General features: G+C 52.2%; 1 protein-coding gene across 1 annotated transcript in view; it reads right to left on the reverse strand.

Annotated features, from left to right (window-relative positions):
- ROR2 (receptor tyrosine kinase like orphan receptor 2) overlaps positions 1-11,282 on the reverse strand; it is a 191,224-nt gene extending 179,942 nt beyond the window's left edge. The window contains exon 1 of the mRNA XM_053907744.1: positions 10,934-11,282. Within this exon, the coding sequence (XP_053763719.1) occupies positions 10,934-11,021 (88 nt within the window). The 5' untranslated portion in view covers positions 11,022-11,282. The remainder of the gene's footprint in view (positions 1-10,933) is intronic.
- Between the last annotated feature and the right edge of the window lie 14,650 nt (positions 11,283-25,932).

Here is a 25,932-nt window from a genome sequence, read left to right on the forward strand (position 1 = left end):
AATAAACTTAAAAAAAAAAAAAAAAAAAACTGAGGGAAAACACGTTAGAAGTGCTGGCAATCCAGAAACAAGACTTGGCGACTTTCAATCTAGTCGAAGAAACGGGGTCAAAAACATGTGAGTCCCACCCCTCCCCAGCCCTGTGTGAGGTCTGACACCATTTCCAATAAAACACAACCGATCGTGTCTTTCTTCTAAGAGACACTGGCTGCCGTCTCACGTGTGTATCACTGGACCCGTTCAGTTCTCTATTTGTAAACTGTTTCAAAATTTCCAGAAATGTTGCGAGATTCACGCACAAAGCTCCCCCCCCCCCACCCCACGCTCGTGACCAGATCCATTTCACCCAAGTGTCCATTATCCTCTGCACACACCGTGTTTTTATTCCGATTGTGGACACCACGTCCTTTATCCCGGAACACACAGCATACGCTTCCTGAAAGCCCGCACGTTCTCTTCCATAACCTTCATACAATGAACAAACTCAGGAAAGTGAACTTTGACAATGCTTTTGAATAACTTACCCCACATTCCAACGACAGCCACGTCGGCGTGTTTTTGCTGTAGCACGGACCCGTATGGACTCACTCTGCATTCACTGTCCTTTCCTGGAGTCTCCTTCAAGCTGGACCCGTCCCGCAGCCGTTTTCGTCCTTCACGACACTGACCTTTTCTACGCAAAGCCAAGTCTTTCATAAAGTGCCCCTCCAGCTGGGCTTGCTGGTTTGCATCACCATCACACTCAGCTTTTGCAACCCCAAGCTCAGATGCAACCCCAGGGATGCCCTTCGCAGAAGGGTGATGTCTCTCTGCCCGCCCTGGTGGCGTGAGCCTTGATCACCCAGTCGGGGTGACATCCCATGTCTCCGGTCTTGTCACTAACTGTCCCCTTGCAAGTGAGGGCTCTGGGGGGAAATAATTTTTCCCACCAACATTTCCTGCTCCCCACGAAGCATGGCTTCTTTTCTAAAACATTTTCTTAAATGTTCATTTATTTTATGGGAGGAGGAGGGGCAGAGAGAGAGGGAGACACAGAACCCGAAGCGGGCTCCAGGCTCCGAGCTGTCAGCACAGAGCCCGACGCGGGGCTCGAACCCACGAACCGCGAGATCGTGACCTGAGCCTGAGTCGGACGCTTAACGGCCTGAGCCACCCAGGCGCCCCACGCATGGCCTCTTTTAATTAGATTCAGCACTCATCTCTACAGTTCCTGTGGCCAAGAGTGATTCTTCCTACTCACCGCACACGTATGAGTTGGCGTTTTGCTGTAAGGAAGTGCCCTCTCTTCCCCCATCCCTTCCACTTATTTATGTAACACAGTGGGTTAAATAGTGTCCCCAAAATTCATATCCTCCTAGAACTTCAAATGTGACCCTATCGAGAAGCAGTCTTTGCAGAAGTAACGAGTGCAGGATCCCGAGACAAAATCATCCTGGATTTAAAGCAGGCCTAAACCCAACGACAGGTGTCCTCACAGGAAGACGAAGGGACACACACAGTCACAAAGGAAAGGCGGCCACGTGAAAGTGGAAAAAAGAGCAAGCTGATGCGGCCACGAGACAAGGGACCCCGGGAGCCACCGGGAGCTAGAAGAGACAAAACAGGATCCTCCTTCAGAGACTCCGGAGGGAGGCCGGGCTGCTGACCTTGACCTCTTCATTTTCTATGGACATCTCCATCTTTTTTTTTTTTTTTTTTTTTAACATTTATTTATTTTTGAGACCAAGAGAGACAGAGCATGAACGGGGGAGGGTCAGAGAGAGGGAGACACAGAATCCGAAACAGGCTCCAGGCTCTGAGCTGTCAGCACAGAGCCCGACGCGGGGCTCAAACTCACGGACCGCGAGATCATGACCCGAGCCGAAGTCGGCCGCTTAACCGACTGAGCCACCCAGGCGCCCCACATCTCCATCTTCTAAGTCACCTTGTTTGTGCTCCTCTGTCAGGAGGCCCCGGGGCCCTAACACTCGTATTCAGTTGCTTATTTACTTATCTTCAGCGTTGAGTCACAGATTGCTATTTTGTTCCATGGAACATCCACCTTCGTCTGAGGCTTAACTTTGTCCCAGATTTGACCACCTGTACTCCTTCAAGTTGTCACCTGCATGTTTGGTATGTCCCCATTATGTCTGATTGTTTACTTTGTATCGCGAGAACTCGCTCCCCGCTCCCGGCTTATCTTGTATTTCTCCCCATCCCGGCCCCACTGGAATCAGTCATTTCTCTAAAGTATTCCTAGTTCCTTCAATGTGCAACAGAATCTAGCAACCAAGACCCGCAAAAGGAGAGTGCTCATTGCTAATGAGGTGCCAGGACATAACTGTTACCTATAGGAAAATACATGTTTTACTAGTTAGGATTTCATAATCTTAACACTCACTATTTTGTGTGTGTGTCGTGGGGGAGGGTTGTTGTGTCTGTGAATACACGAAATCGTGACTTATACCAGTTTCTCCAATTCCAATCCAACCCCTCTGGGTTCTTCCTTGTCTCCCTCCCTCCCTCCCTCCCTTCCTTATTTGCCTGCCCCTCCTTCCACAGTAGGAACCTTGCCTACAACACTATCAACACACTTCGTACAAGGATGTCTGATTTCATACGCAGTTCACAGTTTTAGATTAGATCTCACTGTGAAAAATGAACCTAAGAATGCAAGATTTGTTGCCATTTGTTTTGTCTGTTTTTAATCTACACGGAGGATACATAGAGTACTGGGACCACAGTCACCTGATCTAGGTCTCCTGGCTCCTTATTAGCGTAGTTACGTTATTCATTTGCAATATACTTGGGTTTCTTTACTTGGTTACATTCAGTTTTAGTTTCCTGCCATCTTTAGTGATTCAGTTTTATTTCTTGAGCATTAGTACATTAACATGCTCCAAAGTCAAAACTACACAAAAATATATGGGAATAAACTAGGAAGAGAAAGAAACTACCGTGGGGGCTCCTGGGCGGCTCAGTCAGTTGAGCATCAGACTCTTGGTTTTGGTTCAGGTCATGCTGAAAATACATGAAAATCCTAATATCATACTGAATAGTGAAAAACAGAAAACTTTTGCTCTAGGATCAGGAACAAAACAAGAGTGTCTGATTTCACCACTTCTATTAAACACAGTATTGGAAGTTCTAGATCAAGCAATTAAGCAAAAACAAAAAAAAAGAAATAAAAGGCATCCAAAATCGGAAAGAAGTAAACTTATCTCTGTTCACAAATGGCATGACTTTGCATACAGATCCAGAAAAATTCTATTTGAGCAACTAAATGAATTCAGCAAACTCACAGGACACAAAATTAACAGGCGAAAATCGGTTGCATTTCTACACAGTAACTAAGAACAATCTTTAAAGGAAATTAAGAAAATATTTCCATGAACCACAGCACCAAAAAGAATAAAATACTTGGAAACATACCTAACCAAGTGGGTCAAAGAGTTGTACACTGAGGGGCACCTGGCTGGCTCAGTCAGTGGAGCGTGGGATTCATCATCTTGGGGTTGTGAGTTCGAGCCCCACGTTGGGTACAGAAACTACTTAAAAATAAACTCTTTAAAAAAAAAAAAGACTTGTTCACTGAAAACTACAAAACATTACTGAGAGAAATTAAAGAAGATCTAAATAAATGGAAAGACATCCCTTGTTTGTGGATTCAAAGACTTGTCAAGATGTCCAGGGTGCCCCAGGGTGCCCAGGGTGGCTCAGTTCGTTGGCCATCTGACTCTTGGTTTTGGCTCAGGTCACGATCTCAGGGTCTTTGGATCGAACCCCATGTCGAGCTCCTCACTGGCGGTGCAGAGCCTGCTTGGGATTCTCTCTCCCTCTTTCTCTGTCCCTCCCCCACTCATGCACGCCCTCTCCCTTTCTCTCTCTCTCTCTGTCTCAACAACTAAAAAAAATTATGGAATTTTAAAAAAATTATTCAGCCTTAAAAAGACATGAGGTACTGAAACATGATGCTACAATGTGAATGAACTTTGAAAGCCCTACGCAAAGTGAAAGAAACCCGTTACAAAAAGACAAAGACTGTATAATCCCATTTATTTGAGGTCCCTACAGTAGTGACCTTCAGAGAGACAGAAAGTGTAACGGTGGGTGCCGGGGGCTGGAAGAAGGGGGAGTCAGGAGCCAGTGTTTAACGGGGACCGTTTCAGTTTGGGGAGAGGAAAAGTTCTGGAGATGGACAGTGGGGATGGGGACACAACAGTGTGAATGTGCTTCCTGCCACCAAACTACACCATTAAGAGTGGTTAAAAGGCTCTACTTTGTGCTTATTTTATATTAATTAAAAAAAAAAAAAAATCTCTTGGCTGCCTGGGTGGCTCAATGTCCAACTTCGGCTTAGGTCGTGATCTCGCAGTTCAGGAGTTCAAGCCCCGCGTCGGGCTCTGTGCTGACAGCTTGGAGCCTGGGTCCTTTTTGTTTGTTTGTTTGTTTGTTTGTTTGTTTGTAAAACCAAGCAGATGTACAACTAGCCAGAGCCTGTACCCCGCACGCTCGTTACACAGAGCACCCCCCCACTTGTCACCGGCTCCTCCTGCAGACTTATCACGCTCAATTTTTCACTGTTGCACACTGCTCTGGAGTCGTATCCAATGTTACACCCAGACTATGGGTGTAACCAGATATGGTGACTGGGGGTCATTTCACTATGTAGAAGAAAACCCCCCATTTCCAACACACAGCATCCCGTGGGAGGGCTACTGGGTCGATTCCGCACCACGTGTGACGCGGGGGCTGCGCCCGAAAGCTTTCTCCAGCCTATAGCCCCCTCTCTGTCCCCACGCCCCTCAGGCCACCCATCCGTGGGCTGCTCACTTTCCAGATGGAGCTCGAGCGTCCACACCGAACTCCTCCTTGCCGTACCCCAAATCCCACTCATTCTCCTGTCCGATGCCCGTTGTCTGCCCGGAGCCAAAATGCTGAGTGCAACCCTCCTCCAGACCCCTAAGGGACGACTGGACTTTTCTTCTGCCTCAGTTTGCCCCCAGGAAGCTCCTTACCCAGAGAAAAGGACCAGAGAAAGACCCTTTCCTGGAAGTCCCCCAAAGACTCCAACACCAAGCACACCTCGAGTTTTTTTCCTTAAGTTTATTTATTTTTGAGAGAGAAAGCGAGCATGCTGGAACAGGGGAGAGGCAGAGAGAGAGAGAGAGAGAGAGAGAGAGGGAGAGAGAGAAAGAGACAGAATCCGAAGCAGGCTCCAGGCTCCGAGCTGTCAGCACAGAGCCCGACGCGGGGCTCGAACTCAGGAACCGGGAGATCATGACCTGAGCGGAAGTCGGACGCTTCACCGACTGAGCCACCCAGGCGCCCCAACCCCTTGAGTTTTCACGCACCTCCTTTCTTGGGTACAAACACGACCCCCTCAACCCCCCCAGCGGCTGCCAAATTACCCCTAAGACCCGGCTGCAGCATCCCACCCCTTGCCCCACTCACCCCTCCCAACGTCCTGAACACGTCTGTGAGCGGAGACCCTCACGCTTGACCCCGTGTGATTTCCCCTGCTGCGTGGAAGGCACTCTGGCTGCTCCCTCCTCCGGCCCCCTCGTCCTCCGGCCCCCTCCCTCCTCCGGCCCCCCAGGGCTGCCGTGCGATCTGGGGTTAGAGAGACCTCCGCCAGGGCTGCCCACCTTTGGGGGTGACCACACGTCTTCTGCTCCCTTCGGGGGTCCCTTTGCCAAATCTCGCCGATTCTGTCAGTCTGGACTCTGAGTCTCCCCCCCTCCCTCGTCCTGCCCCCTACAAGTGGCCCTCCCTGCGGGAGACGGCTTCTGCACCTCCCAGTGTGCCAGGCATGGTGCAGGGGGCGGGGACTACCAGGTAGGCGGGAAGGCGTCCTCGGCCCTTCCCCTGTGCGCAGGGGAATCTGCACCGTGCACGCTCGCTCCTCAGGGGACACGCGTTTCTCTTCCCCTCTTCGAGATCTCCCACTGCAAGATCGATCCCACATGAACAGTCGTCGCCGCCCCCGTCCTCTGTGCTCTTCGTGGCTCGGAAACTGCGGCGACACCCCTCCCCAACACACACACACACACACACACACACACACACACACACGCGCGCGCGCGCTCACGTAATTCTGTCTAGCCGATGCCCTGGGAGGCTCCCTGCCTTGGTCCTCACCCACCCGCCGGGCGCCCTCGGGGCAGGAGGGCACAGAGCAGGGCCCATCCTGTCCCGGTCTGCCCTTCCGACCCCCCACGGCCAACAGGCAAAATGTAAGCAAACACGGGGGAAGCCCCTCCTGGCTCTGGGCTCTCCCACATGCTCCTGGAGCACGTGACAAACACACAGCCCCTGGACAAAGAGGAGGGACGGGCAGCCCCTCGGGCGGTGGCCGAGACAGCTTCCTGCAGTGATGAAAATGTCCTGTGGGTGCCAGCCCGGGAAATGCAGCCAGTGCGGTGAGGAACGGAGTCTTTCGCTTCGCTGTAACCGCAACAGCTCCACGGACCCCGTGGACGTACCCCGTGGCTCCCGTCCCGCACAGCTCCCGTCTGTGGTGAGGGTTTCCTATACTGAACCACGCGGTGCCCCACCCAGCCGTCCAGGAGGGCGCGGGGCCGTGGAAACCAGGAGGCTGGGAGCTCTGGAGACTTGGGAAACCCTCCCCCACTCCCCCAGGACTTGAAGAAGCCGCCACATTCTCCCCAGATAACATCTCAATAGTGACAGAGTACCTCCTGGGGCTTACTCCGACAATTAAAGACACACACACCAGCTCCCACTGGAACCTGAGACTTTCTGGAGGACAAGCCACTTAGCCTAATTAGGCTAAATTTTTCTGTAATTATTTCCTTCCCTTTGGCTTTTGATTTTTTTTTTGGGGGGGGGGGGTTCTTTCCATATAGAACTCAAAAAAAAAAAAAAGAGAGAGATTCCCAAAATGGGGCAAACCACACACCAACACAATTCCCTAATTTTGGAAGCTTTCAGAAAATTCCCAGCATTGTTCGACAATTCCTTGGCCACCCCGTTCATAGGATTTTGAAACATCACACCCCAGATATGATTTATGACCATCTTTCCAACCTGGCGAGCTCCCCCACAGAAGCAAATACATACAGACTCTAAAGAGGCCGGTACCGAACCCCCGCTGGTTGTGACCCTAATTAAGCAGCAGGAGCGCCTGTGGCTGCAGGATTTTCACTTGCAAACTCAGGAAGCCCTCCCTACACATCAAACTCCCTGCAGCAAACAGCACAGAACCAAAGCACCCAAAGGGTCACCGCAAAGCGATGTTTTCGACAACCGTCCTTTTGACCCCAATCGTCCTCTCGTGAAATTGCTACTGGCCATGCAAAATCCGGACTTACCCAGCAACGTTCCTCCGTAAAGCAAAGCCCCCCTTTCCTTTGAAAGCTTTCGTGCATGACATTCATGGAGGTCACCTGGCAGTCACCACAGGGTCCCCCAAGAAGGAAGTATCTTAATGATAGCCTTCTTTACCAGAATGGAGTCACAGCCCTGAAGGAGCCCCCCCCCCCCCCGCCCCCTGTAGGGCACAGCAGGGCAAACTGGAAGCTTCCCTTTCCCGGCCCTTTGCCACATGGTGACCGCATGGCGGCGGGGCGGGGCGGACACCTTGGGATCTGCTTTCAGGTTCCCAGGGAATGGACCAAATAAACACCAAAAGGCCTCCGACATCAACGAAAGCTTCAGAAGATGGTTATAAACCCTGGGTGGGGAGAACACTCGCAGCGGCCCCGCTCTTTCCCTGGACTCCAACTTGGAATTACAGAATTAGCACCCTCCCAGGGAAACGAGATACAGAGTATACAAATTTCCTGTGCTTCATCAGACTGGCCAGGCTTCTGCAGATCAGGGAAACCAAGCCCTTCACACCCAGCTGCCATTTCAATGATAATAACTTTCCACCTCCTGCCCTCCCCAGGAATGCATTTGAAAGACCAGCCACCTCTCCAGCTGATAACTGGCCTCAGAAATCCCCCCCGCAGAGGATTCATCTTCCCTACCTGTCAGAAGGCCTGTGGCCCCACCACATTTCTAGCCCACTGATGGCTCCGGAAAAGATTCCAAAGGAAAAAGTCGTGTTAAACCCAGGCTCTGCCAGGCTTAAACGTCTGAGGTTAAACCAAGACTAAACCTTCAACGGGAAGTGAGTAACTCACTGCAAATCACTCCATCAGAGGAGAGTAACATACAAACACCAAGGAAGGCTGTGCTTTGACCGACAACAGGAAAAAGGGTGAACAATAAAGACAGAAAGGTTTTTCACACTGCCTCCTCAATCTGCAAATCACTGTCCCCCAAAACTATCCCAGTAAGCACGTTTTTAAATCCGGGGGGGGGGGGTTTGGTTTGTTTTTTGGTTTTTGTTTTTGAACCCAAAACACTAAGCGCAAAATTCTGGTCCGTTTTCTAACTGTGACTTACTTGACTAATTGAAAATTCAGCCTCGTGGACTGGAGCCCCCATGGGCACCCAACGCCATTTCTGGGAACACTTCAGGACAACAGCTTACAGTGGGACGCCCCTCAGGATCGGTGGTGTCGCGGGTCTCAGGGTAGCCCGGGTAGCCTTCAGGATTTAGCAGACACCAGGGTTAAACTCACTATTCAATATCGAAACATTTCAAATGTGTGCGTCTTTGCTCAGTATTCAGCCATAATAAGAAAAACATGTTGCCTTACTATACACAGGAAAACTTTTCTTTTTCCAAAGTCTTCTTACTCAAGATGTGTTCACTTGCTTCCTTCCAAACGGACTGCGATCATTTATTACGACCATCTCTCCAGGGATCGCATCTCTCCAGGGATCCGAGGCCAGAAATCAACGCTGCACTATCAAAATGGGGGAAAGGAGAGCCCCCAAACTGTCCCTCCCAGTCGATCCTACACAGTCCATCAGGTGTTTGTCTCCTTAGGAAACAGAGCCTTCTAGAAAAACGCAGACGAAGAACTTATAAATCCTCCCACAATAACCTTTCCAAGTTTTTCCATAGTAACATGATTTGTGTATAAAATACACCCAAATTACAAGGATTCCTCTTCATAGCAGAAAGGACTCCAAACACCCAAATCTCCTGTAATCACTAAAGTGTATTCATATTTGGAGTACGAATGCTCATATTTGACTCCCAGAAGGAGAAGGAGAGGGAGGAACAGCTTTCCTACTCCCTCCCTGTACAGAGATTACTAGTTCCCTGGAAGAAGAAAGTTACCTCCACACAGGGTTCAAAAGTTAAGCAGAATGACACAGGACTGCTTTCTTCCTCAGAGACGGTCTGAAAGTCGACTGGAAAGGACAGCAATGTTTAAACTACTGCGCTAAAAAACGCGAGCAACTTTCTTGTTGTCGTTCCAAGGGCCGATCTGAGCAACAGACGGGTCACCCTCCCTGGAAGCTCCCAGCTCCCACGCCACCCCACTCCACCCTCCGCACAGGCCGCAGCCGCAGGTCGGCCCAGCGAAGTCGTGCAGGACAAGTGACCCCCGCGCGCCCACCGCGCCAGCGCTGCGCCACCGCGCGTCCAGGCTCGGCTTTAAGCCCCTCCCGCCCCCCTCCCAACAGCGCAGCAAACGGGTCGCCCGACTCTTAAAGGGGAGAGGGACTCCTGCGGGGAGGAGGGCTGCAGAAATCCACAGGGATGTTGTGCGAATCGCCCAGACCGACTTCGAATATACTTTACTCACCACCGCACCGTGCACCCGGGGCGGTTTATGCTTTGAGGGACAGTGACGGAATGCAAACCCCCCTGCCCAAATCCAGTAACCAGAAATGTCTGACGTAATCAGCGTCTGCTTAAACCCAGACGACCCCCAGAAAGGCTGCCCAGCATTGCCTGTTCTGCAGACAGGTCCCCGGAGCGGGCAGCTGGCAGCAAGACGCGGGAAGAGCTGAGCCCCCTTGCGCGACAGTCCCTTAGCTCTCACCTGCCCGCAGGAATACGCGGAGTGGTGCACGGTGCAAGAGGCGGGCGACACCGAATCCCTCTTACGAGTAAGGGAGCGGCTCACACATTTCTGGGGCTGGAAGCGAACCTCCTCGGCCTCCAAGCCTCCCGCCAGGAGGCACCGCCGCCCTCCCCCACCCCGGCAGGGTGCCCGGAATTCGGCCGCCGCGCGCAGGCCGGAGGTGCCGGGGGGTCCGGACGGCGTGGGCGAGCGCCGCCTCCTTGGGCTCCCCGGGGGGGTGCCCCCCGGCTCCCTCCGCACCGCGGCAGTTCCTACGCGCCCCGGGACCCGCGCAGACAAACCCGCGCAGCGCCCCCGCCCCCCCCCCCTCCGGGGGCAACGTGTGCCCCTCCAGGAAAACGCCACCAGGAACCTGGGCCCGACCCTCCAGCCGCGTGCCTGGTCCCGGGTCTCGGGGCGCCGCCCCAGCAGCCGAAAGGCCGCCCGGCGACCCCCGACCCCAAGCAGGAAACGCCACTCGGCTACCTCCCGGGAGCCGAGGAGGGGGGTTTCGGGGCCAACAAAAGGGAAGCCAAAGTCCTCTTCGACCGGGCGGCGGGGTCGGGAGCCCCCTCCCCCGGGCCCCGCCCGATTGCGGCGCCGGCCCCGCTTGGGGGGGCTCGGGCTCAGCGGGGGAGCGGGGGCTGGGGAGCCCTGCAGGGGAAACCCGGGAGGGCCGGGTCCGAGACGAGATCCTGAGAACCAGAGACAGGTCTGCGGACCCAGGCCCGGGCCGCATTCACACTCACGACCCTCGCAGACCCCCGGCCGGGGGCTTCCCCGCCGGCTCCGCCTGCCCGCGCGCCCGGCCTCTGGAAACACTTGGCCGTCCCCTGAGCGCGCCTCCCTGGAAGCAGCCCCCGGCGGCGGGGCGCGGGGCCGAGGCGGGCCGGGCGCGGAGGGACCCTAGGCGGCGCCCCTGGCTCGGGAGGGCGGCCCGGGGCGGCACAGGCTCGGAGGCGCAGACCCGGGAGCACCGAGGGGGCGCGCCGGGGCGGGCGCGGGGCGGCGGGTCCTACCTGAGGTCCGGGGCACGCAGAGCAGGAGCGCGGCGGCCACCCAGACGGCTGGGGCGCACAGTGGCGGCAGCGCGGAGCCCCGGGCCATGCCGCGGGCCGAGGGGGCCGGGGCGCGGGGGGCCGGCGGGGCGCGGGGGGGCCGGGCGCCACCACCCCTGTGGGCCGCGCGTCCGCTGCCCTTCCTCCCGCGCGCGGCGCGAGTCGGTCCCTTTCGAGGAACTCCTCGTCTCTCTCACGTCCCGGCCCGAGTGCGCCTCTCGGCTCCCGGCGCGGCGCGGGCTGGCTGCGAGGCTCCGGGGCGCGGGCTGGGCGTCCCGCCGGCCGCCGGGACGAGCGCGGGGGGCGGACCGCGGGCGCGCAGGAGGCAGGGTCCCCGGCTCGCCCGCCCCGATGGGCAGAGCAGGGCCGGCGCCGGCGCCCCCTGCCGGAGGGACGCGCCCGCGGCGGGCGGGGCGCGCGGGAAGCGGGGGGCCGGCACCAGGGGCCGCCGCTCCGTCCCGGGGCTGGCCTCCCGCGCGCGCGCCCTCGGGACGCTCGGACGCCAAGGTGCGCCCTGGGGGCGCCCCGCCGGCCCGGGCCGCGGCAGCCGTCGCCGCAGAGGCGCCCCGGGCGGCTGGCATCTAGCTTCAGGGGGCGGGGCCCCCGGGGGCCTGGTCACAAATCGGTAAACTCGGGACCACACTGCTCCCCGCCAGGCCCACCGGGGCAGATACGACAGCCACCCGGTCCCAGAAACCAGCCGTGCGGGAGGAAGAGAGGCGAGTGCATGCAGAAGCGACGCGTTCCAGGAAAGGAACGGGCCAGGCCGCGTCCCCGCCGGCGCCTCCCGCTGCGCGGTGGGGACGACCGCGTCTCTCCAAAACGCTCAGAAACCCGGCGGCGGTAGAGTTGCGTAGAGGCAGCGCGATGCTATCTGAAGCCACCGTGGCTTTTGGTTTACTGTTAAAAGCAAATTGTGTAATTTTACCCATTAAAGGCAGAACACTATTTGTTCTCTGCAGAGCCCCAGAACATGCAGAAGTAATTTGCTTCACTTGTAAAAGACATTTTGAATGCAATTCAAATAGCATATTTTCTTGCTTATTCTTGGTTTTGCCTAACACATGCCAAGCAAGGTCTGGAATCGGAAAGCCTGACCCTCCTGTTTGTAACTTAGGAATTTTCTTTGTTTTTGCTCTCTTGGAGAAAGGATTTGGAACCGCCAGCCAGCGTCTCGGTTGTTTGTTTTGTGAGATTTATCTTTTAACTGATTATCGAGCAGTGTGTTTGGCGTTTTTTGCTCAAGCGCCATTTCCTGCTGGTTGGGGTGAATGACGAAGAGCCCCGGCCTCGGGTGCCAGAGCCCGAGGCGGCTGAGCTTGCCCCCTGCTCCCGCCCCACCCCCGGAATCGCCCGCTCCCCGCCTCACACATGGCAGGAAATAAAAGTTCTCTTGCTGTGATCTGCTCACAACATGGCCGAGCCCGCCCCAGCGGCGCGCTGCCCCTGGTAAAATGATTTAGGCCTCCCTCCCTCGCACTGTCTCTGCCGAATCTGCTCGCAGTAATAGCCCACACACTTCTCTTTCCTCATGCGCGTTGGAGGGGCTGTGCCCGTGCCCGGCCAGGGGCTGCCGGCTGGTGCAGGCAGCCTGAGCTGTCTGTCTGTCTGTCTGAGCTGCAGACAGCTCTCCCAAATGCTGTTTGAGGACGGCCAGGTCTTTATCTGTGGGCTTTTCCTCACTTTTCTTCCCCTGGGGGGGGGGGGGGGGGGGGAGGGGGGGGCTCAAGGATGCTTTAAGAGTAAATAAGGCTTTAAGAGTTGGTCCTGAAGCACTTAGTTCCAGACCCTTCCGTTCTGGATCTGGTGGGAACCACACAGGGAAGGCGGAGAAGGGTCCTGTGAGCCTGGCCCTCAAAGACGGGTCCATAGCAAAGCTTCGTCCTGTCGGGGGATCTGCGTTCCTCTCGCTCTCTTTCTGCTGGGTAGGCTTGAGGGTGTGTAGTTCCAGAACTACCCGGTCGGTCAGCAGCTCCGCCACTGACTTTTGGTGTGAACTTTGGGGAAATGACCTGATCACGCTTCAGCCCCTCATCTGCGTGCAAGGTTCACGTGCCTAGACGCCCCACACACCTGACCTGAGAGTTTAAAACAGCAACGTGTATTTTTGCTGACAGTTCCTTGGGTGGAGTCAGAAATGTGGGTCACGTCACATAGGATTTCTTCAAGGTTTGTAAAAATTATCTTTCCAGCATTTCTGTCTCCAAAGTTCCCCTACCTATAACTCTGGCCTGCTCCCGCCTCATCTCCCCCCTCGCTCCCTCCTTGCTGCCCTCTCTACAGGTTCAGCACCTACAGGAATAAATGCAATAAGTCTACCTTTATAAATGGGGGGGAGTCAAAATGTGTGCTCTCTAAGCAGCAGAACGTGGCTTAGATCCCAAGCCAAATTGTTCCCTCCAACCTCTACTAGTTATTGGTCGCTGCGTGAGTAATCAGCCCCGACCCTAACAGCCGGATACAGGAAGCCTTTATGGTTTCACTGGTTTCTACGGGTCAAGAATTCAGGTCTGGGTCAGGGTCGGTCAGTGCTGCATCGTCTGACGGATTCCCTGAGACCAGAGGGTGTTCCCAAGGCAGCTTGCTCACGCGCCTGGCAAGTTAGCGCTGCGTGTGGGTGGGGTCCCCATCCCTCGCCACGTGGATCTCTGCGGGGCTCCCTGAGCACCCTCCCAGGGTGGCAGCTGGTCAGCTGTCTTACTCCCCCGGAGTAAGAGCCAGGCGGCAGCTGCAGCGTCTTCTAAGTCTCGGAAGTCACTCGGACATGTCCGCAGCATTGGTGTCATGGGCCGCCCTCTTCGTTGTAGGAGGAAACCGCGTGGGGGTGTGTCCACCAGGAGGCTGACGGCCACACCTCCCAGACGGAACACAGCCATGCTGTCCTCAGGACAGGCAGCGGGAAAGAGGAGGAGGAAACGCGCGTGGTGTGCCAGCGAGAGCAGCAGGAAGCAACCGGGCCCCCCTGCAAGACCGTGAGTGGGGAGCCATGCAGGTGTCTGAAGGAAAACACTTAGGTGCAGTGACGGGCCAGTGTGAAGGCTTTGAGGCAAAGGGCTCCTGGGGTATCAGCCTGTTGGCCATTTGGATACCTTCTCGTGTGAAATGTCTGTTTCAATCTTTTGCTCATCGCCTAACTGGGTTATAGATCTTCTTAGTTTTGAGTTTTAACAGTTCTTTATGTGTTCTGGATAGAAGCTCGTTCCAGTAAAGATACAGGTAACGTTTTCCCCCAACCTCCAGTTTGTCTTTTAGTGGTTTTTAACAGTGCCTTTTCATAAGCCGTGCTTTCTCATGTTGATGAAATCAATTTACCAGTTTTGTCTTTTCCAAGTAATGCTTTTTGAGTACCAGGAAATGCTAGATCAGACCAAAAAAAAAAAAGAGGGATCTGGGGTGTCAGAGTATAGCAAACGTCGCTGCACGGATGTGAAAAGTGGGGGGCTCTGTTCACGGCCTCTGCCTGCTGGGCTTTTGCGGGAATACAGGCAGATCAGTGCCGGGGGTGGGTGGGTGGTCCTCACGTGCTCATTTCCACGCCAGCTGGGAAATCGCCGCGCGAATTGTATTCTTGTACAACTGTGAATTGTGTTTGTGTGCTCTACCAGTAGCCGGCAACACAGAAGTCCAAGCAGGGACGGGACGGCTGCATTTCCCCACCCTCCTGGCCAGCCCGGCTTCAAGGCCCACCCCCCCCGCCCCGCCTCGAGCCGCACAAACAGCCTGGCCAAGGTCAGCTGGGACCCCCGAGTACGAAAACCAAGGAGGTCTCTGTCTCTCGCTCGGCCCCTCTGCAGCACGTGGTCCTAGACCACTCCTTCCTGAGAGCACGCACCTCCCCTCGGCTCCCTGACACCGAGGACCCCCAGCTCCAATGCTGCTTCTTTAGATGTTTCTCCTTGTTCTGCACTTGGCCGTTAGGCTGGCCACGGTCTCCCCCAAGCCCGTGGCCTCCGCTGACGTCCATCTGTAAACTGAACCGTCGCCCTCACCTCCAGACCCATGTTTGGCGTCTCTACTTGGCTGCCCCAGGGGCGCTTCAAACTCAAGTGATCCAAACTTGAACTCCTTTTTTTTTTTTAATGTCTATTTATTTTGAGAGACCGAGAGCGAGCGAGCAGGCAGGGGTGAGGGGGGGGCAGAGGGAAAGAGAGAGAGACAGAGAGACAGAGAGAGAGAATCCCAAGCAAGCTCCATGCACAGAGCCCGATGCCAGGCTCGGTCGCATGAACCATGAGGTCATGACCTGAGCCGAGATCAAGAATCGGATGCCTAACCCAATGAGCCCGCCTGGTGCCCTTGAACTTGAGCGCCTGATCTACACCCCCTGCACCCTGAACCCTGCCTGAAACCTAATCTTTTTCTTAATCTTTTTCCTAATTTCCCTCCGTCACCCACCGTCCATGGAGCCCCACGAGACACAAACCCGGCCCCACCCTTGACCCTTCCTTCTCCCTGTACGTCCACCCCATGGCCGTGTCCTGTTGCTTTTACCTCCCGGATGCCTCCTGCCTACTGTCCTCTGTCCCCAGTGCCATCGTCCGAACTCAGGATGACATCATCGCTTGCCCAGTTAAGAGCCTCTGTCCCAGTCTCCCCACTTCCTCCATCACCCAGGTCCCAACAGGCTCTCCCCACCGCCATAAAAAGATCTTTCAAACCCAGGTCTAACTACCCTTTGCTGTCTCTTCCTCAAGGATACCTCCCTGATCACCGTCACCTCAGGAGAGTGAGTCCGGAACCCCACCCGGAGGCGGGTATCACAGTGGTGATCGAACCCGTGTGTTTCAAGTGTACTTGAACTAGGTCCCTTTTCCCTACTGACCTGAAGCGGCCCTGAGTGACTCTGCCCTAAGAAAAGGGCCGGGGTGCGCTCGCCAGCCCCCGGGGTGCGGTGACGCCACACGCGGAGGGGATGGAGGGAGGGAAGCGGAAAACGCCGTGTTCAGCTCGGATTTAGGACGAACCCAACGCATTCTTTCATTTGCCGGTCCACCGCCTTCCCTCGCGGGTGGCAAGTCTTTACGACACGACGCCAGCAGGTTTTCCAGTTCACGCTGCGCGACCGAGTGTATTTTTGATAGGCTTGCCCCCAAGGTACACACCCGCCCAAAAGGACAGTGGTTTTGCGAGATCAGTTTTGTCTCAAACCACGCATGTCTGCGGACGGTTGAAATCGCCTTTCTTGTTCCTCCAAATGCAGACCCAGACACAATGAAACCAAGCGTTCAGTTTTCACCACACTACAAACTTCCGAAGCTCACAGAGCTGGAGCGCGACCCTTATAACAGAGAAAGGTTGTCTTCAATTTCCAATCTTTACGTCAAGACATGGGGGCCGCAGAAAGGCGCTGGCAGGAAGTACCTTTCTGTGCAGTTCACCACTTTGCACCAAGCGGACCCCCCACCCCCGGCCGGGGGTCATCCCGAGGAGGCCCCACGACTGGCTGAGGGGCTCGTCTTAACCTCTCCAGGACGAAGAGAACCGCTCTCCTCTCCTCCGACACGGCGTCTCCTCCAACGTCAGTTTCCCCAAGAGCAACCTCGACTTAACCCTTTTCTGACGCTGGCCACCCACAGTTAGCACCAGACTCCACGGGTTAAGGGCTCAGGTCCCACAAGACGCCCGCCTGCACATCAGAAGCCAGTCTCAAGTCTCAGGGGCCCCGGGCGCCCCCGCGTCTGTCCCACTTGGCCGCGAAACCGGGGTTCGCACAAAGCTGTTCAGGGGCCCTCCAACAGTCACCTCAGTAGCACGCACTCAGGTGCAGCTGAGAGAGGCTGGCTCTGAAAAACAAAAGATACTCATGACTCGGGAGATGCCAAGGGCATTAGGAACTCTGAGCCAGGAGCCTGGAAACGGGAAACAGGTTCTTTTCAGATACTGTGTATTAATGAAATACATTAATTAATGATTAATTAATACAATAAATACAATAAATTAATGATGAGGTCATCAGGGTGGGCCCTAACCCACTATGACTGTATCCTTATAGAAAGGAAAATATTGGACGCGGACAGACGTGTAGAGAGGGCAGGCACCAGGGAAGATGGGAGGGACGTTGCCACCAGACAAAGAGCTACCAGAAGCTAGGAGACGCCAGGCCTGGAACAGATGCGTGTTGTGCTTTCGGAGGGAACCCGGTCCGGCGGACGCCTTGATCACACATTTCCAGCCTCCGGATCTGCGAGGCCATAATGCTCGTTGTTGAGGCCTCCTGGTCTGGGCGCTTTGCTCCGGCAGCCCCAGGACATCCCCGCGATGCAACAAAGGGACGCAGGCCCGAGGTCGCCCTTTCCGATTACTTACTGTTGACTGTAAAATTATCACACACAACACAAGAGGGCCCCGTGTAAAACTGCCTAACCCAGATGACGTCCACGCAGACGCACGTTCCCTCGTGTGATGGGAAGGCCTCGGGGCCTTTGGCTCCAGGAGGGAGTGAGGGCTGGTGCAGTGATCGCCGCGACCGCGTCACCGGGTTCACTCGGCGGACCCTCGTCCCAGCGAGATCCAGAGCGTCCGGGAAGGGCGTGGCCTCACGGAGGGAGCCGTGGCTTCATCCTCAGCAAAGCCGGGCATGCCGGCCCCAGACGGGTGTTCGAGCCCCCCCAGCCCCTCCCGCAGATGCCACGCATCCAACGGAGACGCGGACGAGGCCACCCTGGGACCCCGCCGCTGCGAAGCCGCAGTGGGAACGGGTCCTCACGTGTCCGCGGAGGGAGCGTTGCGGTCAGAACGGGCTTGGAGCCACAAGAGCGGTAACAGAGTCGTGTGCAGGGCGGTGTACACGCTGTGCGTTCTCTCCTCGCCCCGCGAGGAGGCGGCCGTCCTCCGGTTTCTGTGTTTTCATTTTTTTTTTTTAAGTTTATTTATTTAGGGGTGCCGGGGTGGCTCAGTCGGTTGAGCGTCCGACTCTCAGTTTCTGCTCAGGTCACGATCTCGAGGTTCGTGAGTTCGAGCCCCGCGTCGGGCTCTGGGCCGATGGCTCGGAGCCTGGAGCCTGAGTTTCAGATTCTGTGTCTCCCTCTCTCTCTCTCTGCCCCTCTCCCGCTCACACTCTGTTTCTCTCTCTCAAAAATAAATAAACATTTTAAAATTTTAAATAAATCAAATTTATTTATTTTGAGAGAGAGACAGAGGCAGGGAGGGGCAGAGAGGGGGAGAGAGAGAGAATCCCAGGCAGGCTCCACATTTTCCGCAGTTTCCTGGAGAGGAACTAGGCGGGATTTATTACAATTTGATGTGCGGGCCCCATGGCCTCGCCGTTCAGTTCTCCATGTACAGAGAGATCAGGAGGGAGCTTGTGTGGGTTCCTGCAGAATTTTGCTTACCCACTGCCGCAGAGTGGACCCCAGCACTTGAGAGCATAACACGACAACTCACGATAACCCCTCAAGGTCCTGTGGGTTGACTGGGCTCGGCTGGACGGTTTTCCCCTGGGTAGTAGAAGTCTGAGGCTCCACTGGGTGGAAACACCCAGAAGGGCTTCTTCACTCATGCGTCCGGCATCTCGGTGCCCCTCCCCGTGGCCTCCACCTCTGGGGAAAGCGTGGGGCCGGCTCTTGTCCAAGGCCTCGGCAGGTGGCCTCTCTCTCTTTTTTTTTTTTTTTAATTTTTTTTCACGTTTATTTATTTTTGAGACAGAGAGAGACAGAGCATGAACAGGGGAGGGGCAGAGAGAGAGGGAGACACAGAATCGGAAGCAGGCTCCAGGCTCTGAGCCATCAGCCCAGAGCCCGACACGGGGCTCGAACTCACGGACCGCGAGATCGTGACCTGAGCCGAAATAGGACGCTCAACCGGCTGAGCCCCCCAGGCGCCCCATGATGGCCTCTCTCTTGAAAGGACATTGGACTCACGTGGCAGCCAGCTCCAAAGACCACAGATGTGGAGGCAGCCATCCTTGGTCAGGCTTAGTTCCGGAACCCCCCATAGCATCGGTTCCCCGCAAGGTGCCGACTACAGAAAGCCCAGACCCGGTGCGGGAGGGACGCCGTAAGGCCGTGGAAACCTGCAGGTGAGCTTTCCTGGGAGCTGCCTTTGTAGACCGGATGCTACTCCATACAGCATTATTATTCACAGCAAAACACTTGAAATGACCGAAATATCTACCGATAGGAGAACGTCTAAATGAACACACACATATATAGCATATAAATACATTAATATAAACGCTGTGTGTCATATCAACTAATGTTAATACAACATAGATATTGACGTGTGTGTCTGTCTCATGATCTTGTGCTTGTAACAGGATCGGGTGGAGCTGTGTATGTTGACAGACAGGCATCTAAGACAGGCTAAGTGACAAAAGCAGGTCACGGAGCCCCAAAGATCGGAGCTTTCCAAAGCCCCTGGGGATAGCTCATTCTCCAGCTTTCCCCCTCAAGCTTTCTCGTTAGCCCACTGTTCACGCCAGCTTTGCGCACTTGTGAAGTTAGACGATTACTTCTATGTGTTCTCAACATACGTGTCTTCTCACTGGAGAAGCTCAAGGCCAAGTTCAAGGCAGCCTTGCAGGTGAGGTGTCCCAGGGAGCCCCAGATGAGTCAGATATCGACACTGCTCTGGCAGTGGGGCCCTGGAGAAGCTGCACCTCCACCGTGCCCTCCCTGGGGGCTGTCAGGCCGCTGGGCTTTACGGCTTTGCAAAGCCGCAGAGACAGAGACAGGAATAGGACAAGTTAAGGCTCCTGTTCTACTCAAATGTCACTCTGTTCTCACCAAGACTTGGCTGCTTGTCTTGCGTAAGTGTTTCCTCCATCTAGAATTGTTACAGGCTTTTAGTTCGTTTCCAGGGTTCTTAGAAAGCTGACTCTGATCATTTCACCGGTTTTGTCACTGCCTTTACGGAGCAGAGAGTTTTCAGATGCCCTTACTCCACCATTTTCTCTGACCTTGAAGTCACTTCTAGCAGGATGTCACCTCTTCCCCTCTACGGAAGCTCCCCTTGACAAGCTCTTCAGTGGTGCCCACGGTTCTAATCTCAAGGGTCAATTATCAGTCCTACTCTTATTCGATTTAGTAGTAGCTTTTGACGTTCACCTTCTGGGACCCCTTTCTTCATCCGGCTTCCAAAGCATCCCCCGGTTTTCTTCTGCCCACACTGGCCACTCTTTTTTTTCACCTCCTCTCCTGTTTGCTCTCCTCTCCCCTACTTCGAAACGTCCCACGGGGATGGCAGGCAAGTCTCGCGTCTGTAAAGGCCCACCATAGACCGACGCTCCTAAACGAGCATCTCAGCTGGGTCCCCCCCCTTACACGCCACTGTCATATGTCCAGCAACACGCTCAACATTTCCCCCTCGAATCCGTCAGGTGCATCTCCAACTTGAACTAGCTAAAACACAACTGTTGACCGTTCCCCCTGGCCTCCTCCCTCCGGTCTTTCCCATCTCGGCGAACATCACCCAGGCCAGAGATCTTGACGTCACCCTCGACTCCTCACGTTCTCCCGCATCAAATCCATCAGAAGACATAGTGGCTCTACCTTCAGAATGTATCCTTCAATGAGTCAATGTTTACGCCCTCTACCGTGGTCTGAGCCTCCATCAAGTCCAAGCTGAACCAGTGCTACTAGGTGGCAGCCAGGATGGCTTGCTTGGAATCCAACTCGCGTCTTTTCTTCCTCTCCCGCCGACTTCCGCTGCCACAGCCTCCGTCTGTAGGAAAAGCAAACATCTCTCCGCTGGTTCACAGACGCCGCGTGATCTGCTGTCCGTGCACCCTCTGCTCCTACAACACCCCCCGTCCGTCCTTCCTCACTGGCTTCCTTAGTCTTCCTCAATGGCCCAGCGCACTTCTTCACCCTCTCCAGCTTCGACTCAAATGTCCCCTTCTCGGTGCCTTCCCCAATGCCCTGTTCGCAAAGCTGACCCTTCCCGTGTCCCTCAGCCGTTCTACATTTTCTCCTTTGCAAGTATTACTATTTATAATACTGCATGTTCTACGTATCTACTTATTTTTAATATGTAGTTACTTAATATTCAACTGCCCACGCGAGCTGACCCACATGTCGCTGGTTTTGTTTTTATTTTCGGATTTCATTTCTTCTCTTCCTTAAGGCATTGTCTGTGAGCACGGGCGAGGCTCACTGCATCCCGACTGTCCCCAGGTCCGTGCAGGGAGCCCGGCAGCCTCACGGGTGGGATGGCTGGACTGGTCCACTCCCTGGTCTCATCTGGCCTTTGCCATCACCTCCCCTGAGATTCCGTGTCTCCGGCTGTGGGACTGCCACCCCAATTGGTCTTATTTTTTGAATGTGTATTTATTTTTGAGAGAAGAGAGGATGGGGTAGGGGCAGAGAGAAGGGGACAAAGGATCCGAAGCGGGCTCTGTGCTGTCAGGGCTCAAACCCATGAACCAAGAGATCATGACCTGAGCCGGAGTTGGACACTTAACCGACTGAGCCACCCAGGCGCCCAGTCCCCAAATTGGTCTTTACCTCCTGAACCAAGGCTCTGACATTCCACAGATGTGCTCAGAGTTCCTTTGCTGGAGCATGTGGGAACTCCGTCTACCCTGTTACACAAGAATGTCTGATTTATTCATCTCTTAGGGGGCGTAGATTATACAAACAATGTAGTATGCCACGAATTCCAGCCCTGCTCTTGTCAGTATCTGTTTGAGAGTCTGATGCCATATCGTAAAAATGATATGAACAGTAACAACTCAAATTTATTGGGACTAGTTGAAACAATAAGACTGAGAACTTGTTGAAATAATAAAGCACAGAGTGTTTTTCTTTTTAAAGAGGGAAGGAAATTTAGTATTCACATGGGATGGAAACCGAATCCTTTTTGGTAAATCTTGATCTAACCAATGTAGCAAAGTAATGTAACAGGATGCACATCATCCTTAAAATTGATTGCACTCTCAAGTTCAACATTTTCTGAATTGCCATATATAGCAATTCTCGCTGCCCTGTTGCAAACGGACTACTTGACCATGAAGTAAGGTTAAATAAATTAATATACGGATAGCACTCAGAATGGTGCCCAGCGTCGAGTAACCACCATATGTAGAAGCAATTATGACTCATCCCAGAACACAAAGCTATGTGTTACAGTATGCATTTTTACGTTCTACGTGGAAAAATAGTTTATAGCAACATTACCCTATAAATCTATCACTTTTATCCCAGCAGCTATTTGAGAACTTTTTGAGGCTTAAATGAACATGCACTGTTGAAACCATGAAGAATCTATACTAATAATTTGATGAATTTCCTGATTATGTTGCATTTTAGACAGGATTCACCTCACATTTAACCAGCATGATCTTTCCTACTTGAAGCTTGTCAACGATTAATTTGAGCTGAGGATTTTTATTTGTTTTCATTTTCTTTTGAGTTTATTTATTTATTTTGAGACAGAGAGAGAGAGGGAGAGAGAGAGGGAAGGGGCAGAGAGAGGGGGAGAGAGAGAATCCCAAGCAGGCTCCACACTCAGTGCAGAGCCTGACATGGAGCTCAGTTCCAAGACCAAGAGATCACAACCTGAGCCAACATCAAGAGTCAGATGCTTAACTGACTGAGCCATTTGGGCACCCCCACTTTTGTTTGTTTTCTTGTTTTATTGTTAGCATGTAGATTAGGTGATGGACTTTGGATCAGCCAATCTAGGCACTAAGACTATGTGACAGAACAATTTGTGGGATTTATAACATATGCAGAAGTAAAATATATATGACAACAATTGAATAAAGAATAAATAGAATAATAGAAGAAACAAGAAAGGAAAATGGAAGTATATTGTTATAAGGTTCTCATACTATACATGAAGTGGTGTAATACATGTAAAGCGATCGTGATGAATTACAGACAAATACTATAAACCCTAAAGCAACCACTAACATGAAGAAACAAAGAGTTGTAGGTCATTAGCCAATGAAAGAGATCAAATAGAATCATAAAAAATATTCAATTAATCCTAAAGGACCCAGAAAAAGAAAAGGGAACAAAGAGGAGATGGGACAAATGGAAAACAAAGAGCAAGACACCTGATGATTACAGTAAATATGAATGGCTAAATACGATGATTAAAAGTCAGAGATCATCAGATTGGACAGAAAAGCAAGTCCCAACTATACGCTGCTTACAAGAAATGCACTTTAAAAAAAAAAGAAATGCACTGTATTTTATTTATTTTTTATCTTAGAGAGAGAAAGAGAGCACACAAGCAGGGGAGAAGGGCAGAGGGAGAGAGAAAGAGACTCTCAAGCAGGCTCTACACTCAGTGTGGAGCCCAACAGGGGACTTGGTCCCACAACTGTGGGATCATGACCTGAGCTGAAATCAAGAGTTGGATGTTCAACTGACTGAGCCATCCAGGCACCCCAAGAAATGCACTTTAAATTTAAAAAATAAGACACAAATAGGTGAAAAGTAAAAGGACAGAGAACAAGATGCCATGCCAACATTAGTCAAAAGAAAGCTGGAATATTAATATCCAACAAAGTAAATTTGATAGCAAAGACTATTACCAAGGATGAAGAAGTCTATTTCATAATAATAAATGGGTCAATTCATCAAGAAGACATGATAATGCTAACATTTCTAAATTATAAATGTTTATGAAGCTAATAACAGAGTTCCAAAATATTGACACAAAAGCTGAAAGGAGAAAAAGACAAATTGATCATGATAGTCAGAGGTTTCAATACCCCCTCTCAATAATGATTTAAGAAATAGACACAAGGGCACCTGGTTGGCTCAGTCGGTAGAGCATGCAACTCTTGATCTCAGGGTTGTAAGTTCAAGCCCCACACTAGGTGTAGAGACTACCCAAAAAAAAATTGTTAGAAAAATTGACGTAAAATCTGTAAGGACACTGAAGATTTGAACAACACTATCTTTTAACTTGGTCTGATTGGTATTTATAGAACATTCCATGCAACATTCTTTTCAAGTGTAGAAGAGAACTATGAACATAAAACTACATTGTGTACCATAAAACAAGTCTTAACAAACTTAAAAGGATTCAAGTCATACCAAGCATTTATCTGATCCCAATGGATTGAATTTGAAATCAATAACAGAAATATCTCTTAAAAATGCCCCAAATATTTTGAAACCAAATAACACACTTTTAAATATCCCATGGGATGGAGAAGACATAAAAAGAGAAATAAGAAAATATTTTGAAATGAATGCGAATAAAAATACACCACGTGATCCAAATGTGTGGAGATGCTGCTAAAGCAAGATATAGAGGGAAATTAATAGCGTAGATGCCTACATGAGAAAAGAAGAAAGGTCTTAAATCGATGACCTCAAGAAACTAAGAGAGCAAATTAAACCCAAAGTAAAGAGAAAAAAGGAGAATATAGATCAGAGAGGAATTCGTTTGAAGCAGGCAACAGAAAAAACAATAAAACAAACCTTCGAGACCATCAATGGCACTTATGAATCTCTAGCTACAGTGACACAAATTTGACATTATACAGACATTAAAAAGGATAATAAATAATAAAAGGTTATCCTGAACAACTTTAAGCCAATAGTTTCAGCGACTTACGTATATCGGGCTGACTCCGTGAAAGACAAAACTCCCAAAGCTCATTTGGAAGGAAATAGATAAGCCAAATGACCCAATATTTATTAAAGAAACTGAAACTGTAGTTGAAACCTTCCTCCCAAAGAAAATGCCCAACCCACATGACTTCCTTGGTGAATTCCGCAAATTGTCTAAGGAGGAAATAACCGCATTTCTGTACATAGTCTTACAACTAAAAAGGAGGAAATATTCTCAGCTCAATTTATGAGACCAGCATCATCATGATACTAAAACAATATAAAGACATTACAAGAGAACAAAACTGTAGACCCATATCTTTTAGGAACTAGATGTAAAATACTCTAAGTAACATGTTCACAGATCAAATCTAACAATAGATAAAAAAGATAACACATCATGACCAACTGGAGTTTATCCCAGGAGTACAGGTTTTGTTACAGGCGCCATTGGCTACTCTCCTCCCATAGAATGTCACGGTCTTCCACCCAAATCCACTGCCATGTTTTCCTGAGGGTCTGTTACGTTCTCCAGTTACCTACTGCTCCAGAACAAACCACCCCAAAACTTAGTGGTTTAAAACAATCGTTTGAGGGCACGCGTGGGTGGCTCAGTTGGCCAAGCATCTGGCTCTTGGTTTTGGGTCAGGTCGTGAGCTGACAGTTTGTGAGATTGAGCCCCGAGTCAGGCTCTGTGCTGACAGCGTGGAGCCTGCTAGGGATTCTCTCCCTCTCCCTCTCATTCTGCCCCTCTCCCCTCCCTCAAAATAAATGAACAAGACAAAACAACGACAACCATCTGATTTTTAAAATTTTTATTTGTTAATTTTTAAGGTAAACTATCGCCCAACGTGGAGCTTGAACTCACGACCCTGATATCAAGAGTCCCATGCTCTACCAAGTGAGCCAGCAAGGTGCCCCCAACGATTTGATTTTAAACAGTTTAAAAACCAGTGGGGCGCCTGGGTGGCTCAGTCGGTTAAGTGGCAGACTTCAGCTCAGGTCACGATCTCACGGTTCGTGGGTTTGAGCCCCGCGTGTTGGGGCTCTCTGCTGTCAGCGCGGAGCCTGCTTCGAATCCTCTGTCTCCCTTTCTCTCTGCCCTTCCCCTGCTGGTTCTCTCTCTCTCAATAAATAAATAAACTTAAAAAAAAAAAAAAAAAAAAAAGACTGGGCTTTTGTCCGCCCCGTTCAGAAACGCGATGACTCACTCTGGGAGCAGGAAGGCGTACTATCGCTCGTAGCCCCTGCAGTACCTCTTACGTTCCAGTGTGTGACTTTCCAGAACCTTTAAACGCTCCCTCTTCATCAGGTGAATAAAAGGAAAAGTCAGAAAAAAGAACACAGGGGCACCTGGGTGGCTCAGTCAGTTAAGCGTCCAACTCTTGATTTCAGCTCCTGATCTGAAACTCATGATCTCAGGGTTCGTGAGTTCAAGCCCCACATCAG

This window comes from Panthera pardus, unplaced genomic scaffold (genome assembly GCF_024362965.1).
Source record: "Panthera pardus isolate Hobbes unplaced genomic scaffold, ASM2436296v1 HiC_scaffold_20, whole genome shotgun sequence".
NCBI classification, from domain to species: Eukaryota; Metazoa; Chordata; class Mammalia; order Carnivora; family Felidae; genus Panthera; species Panthera pardus.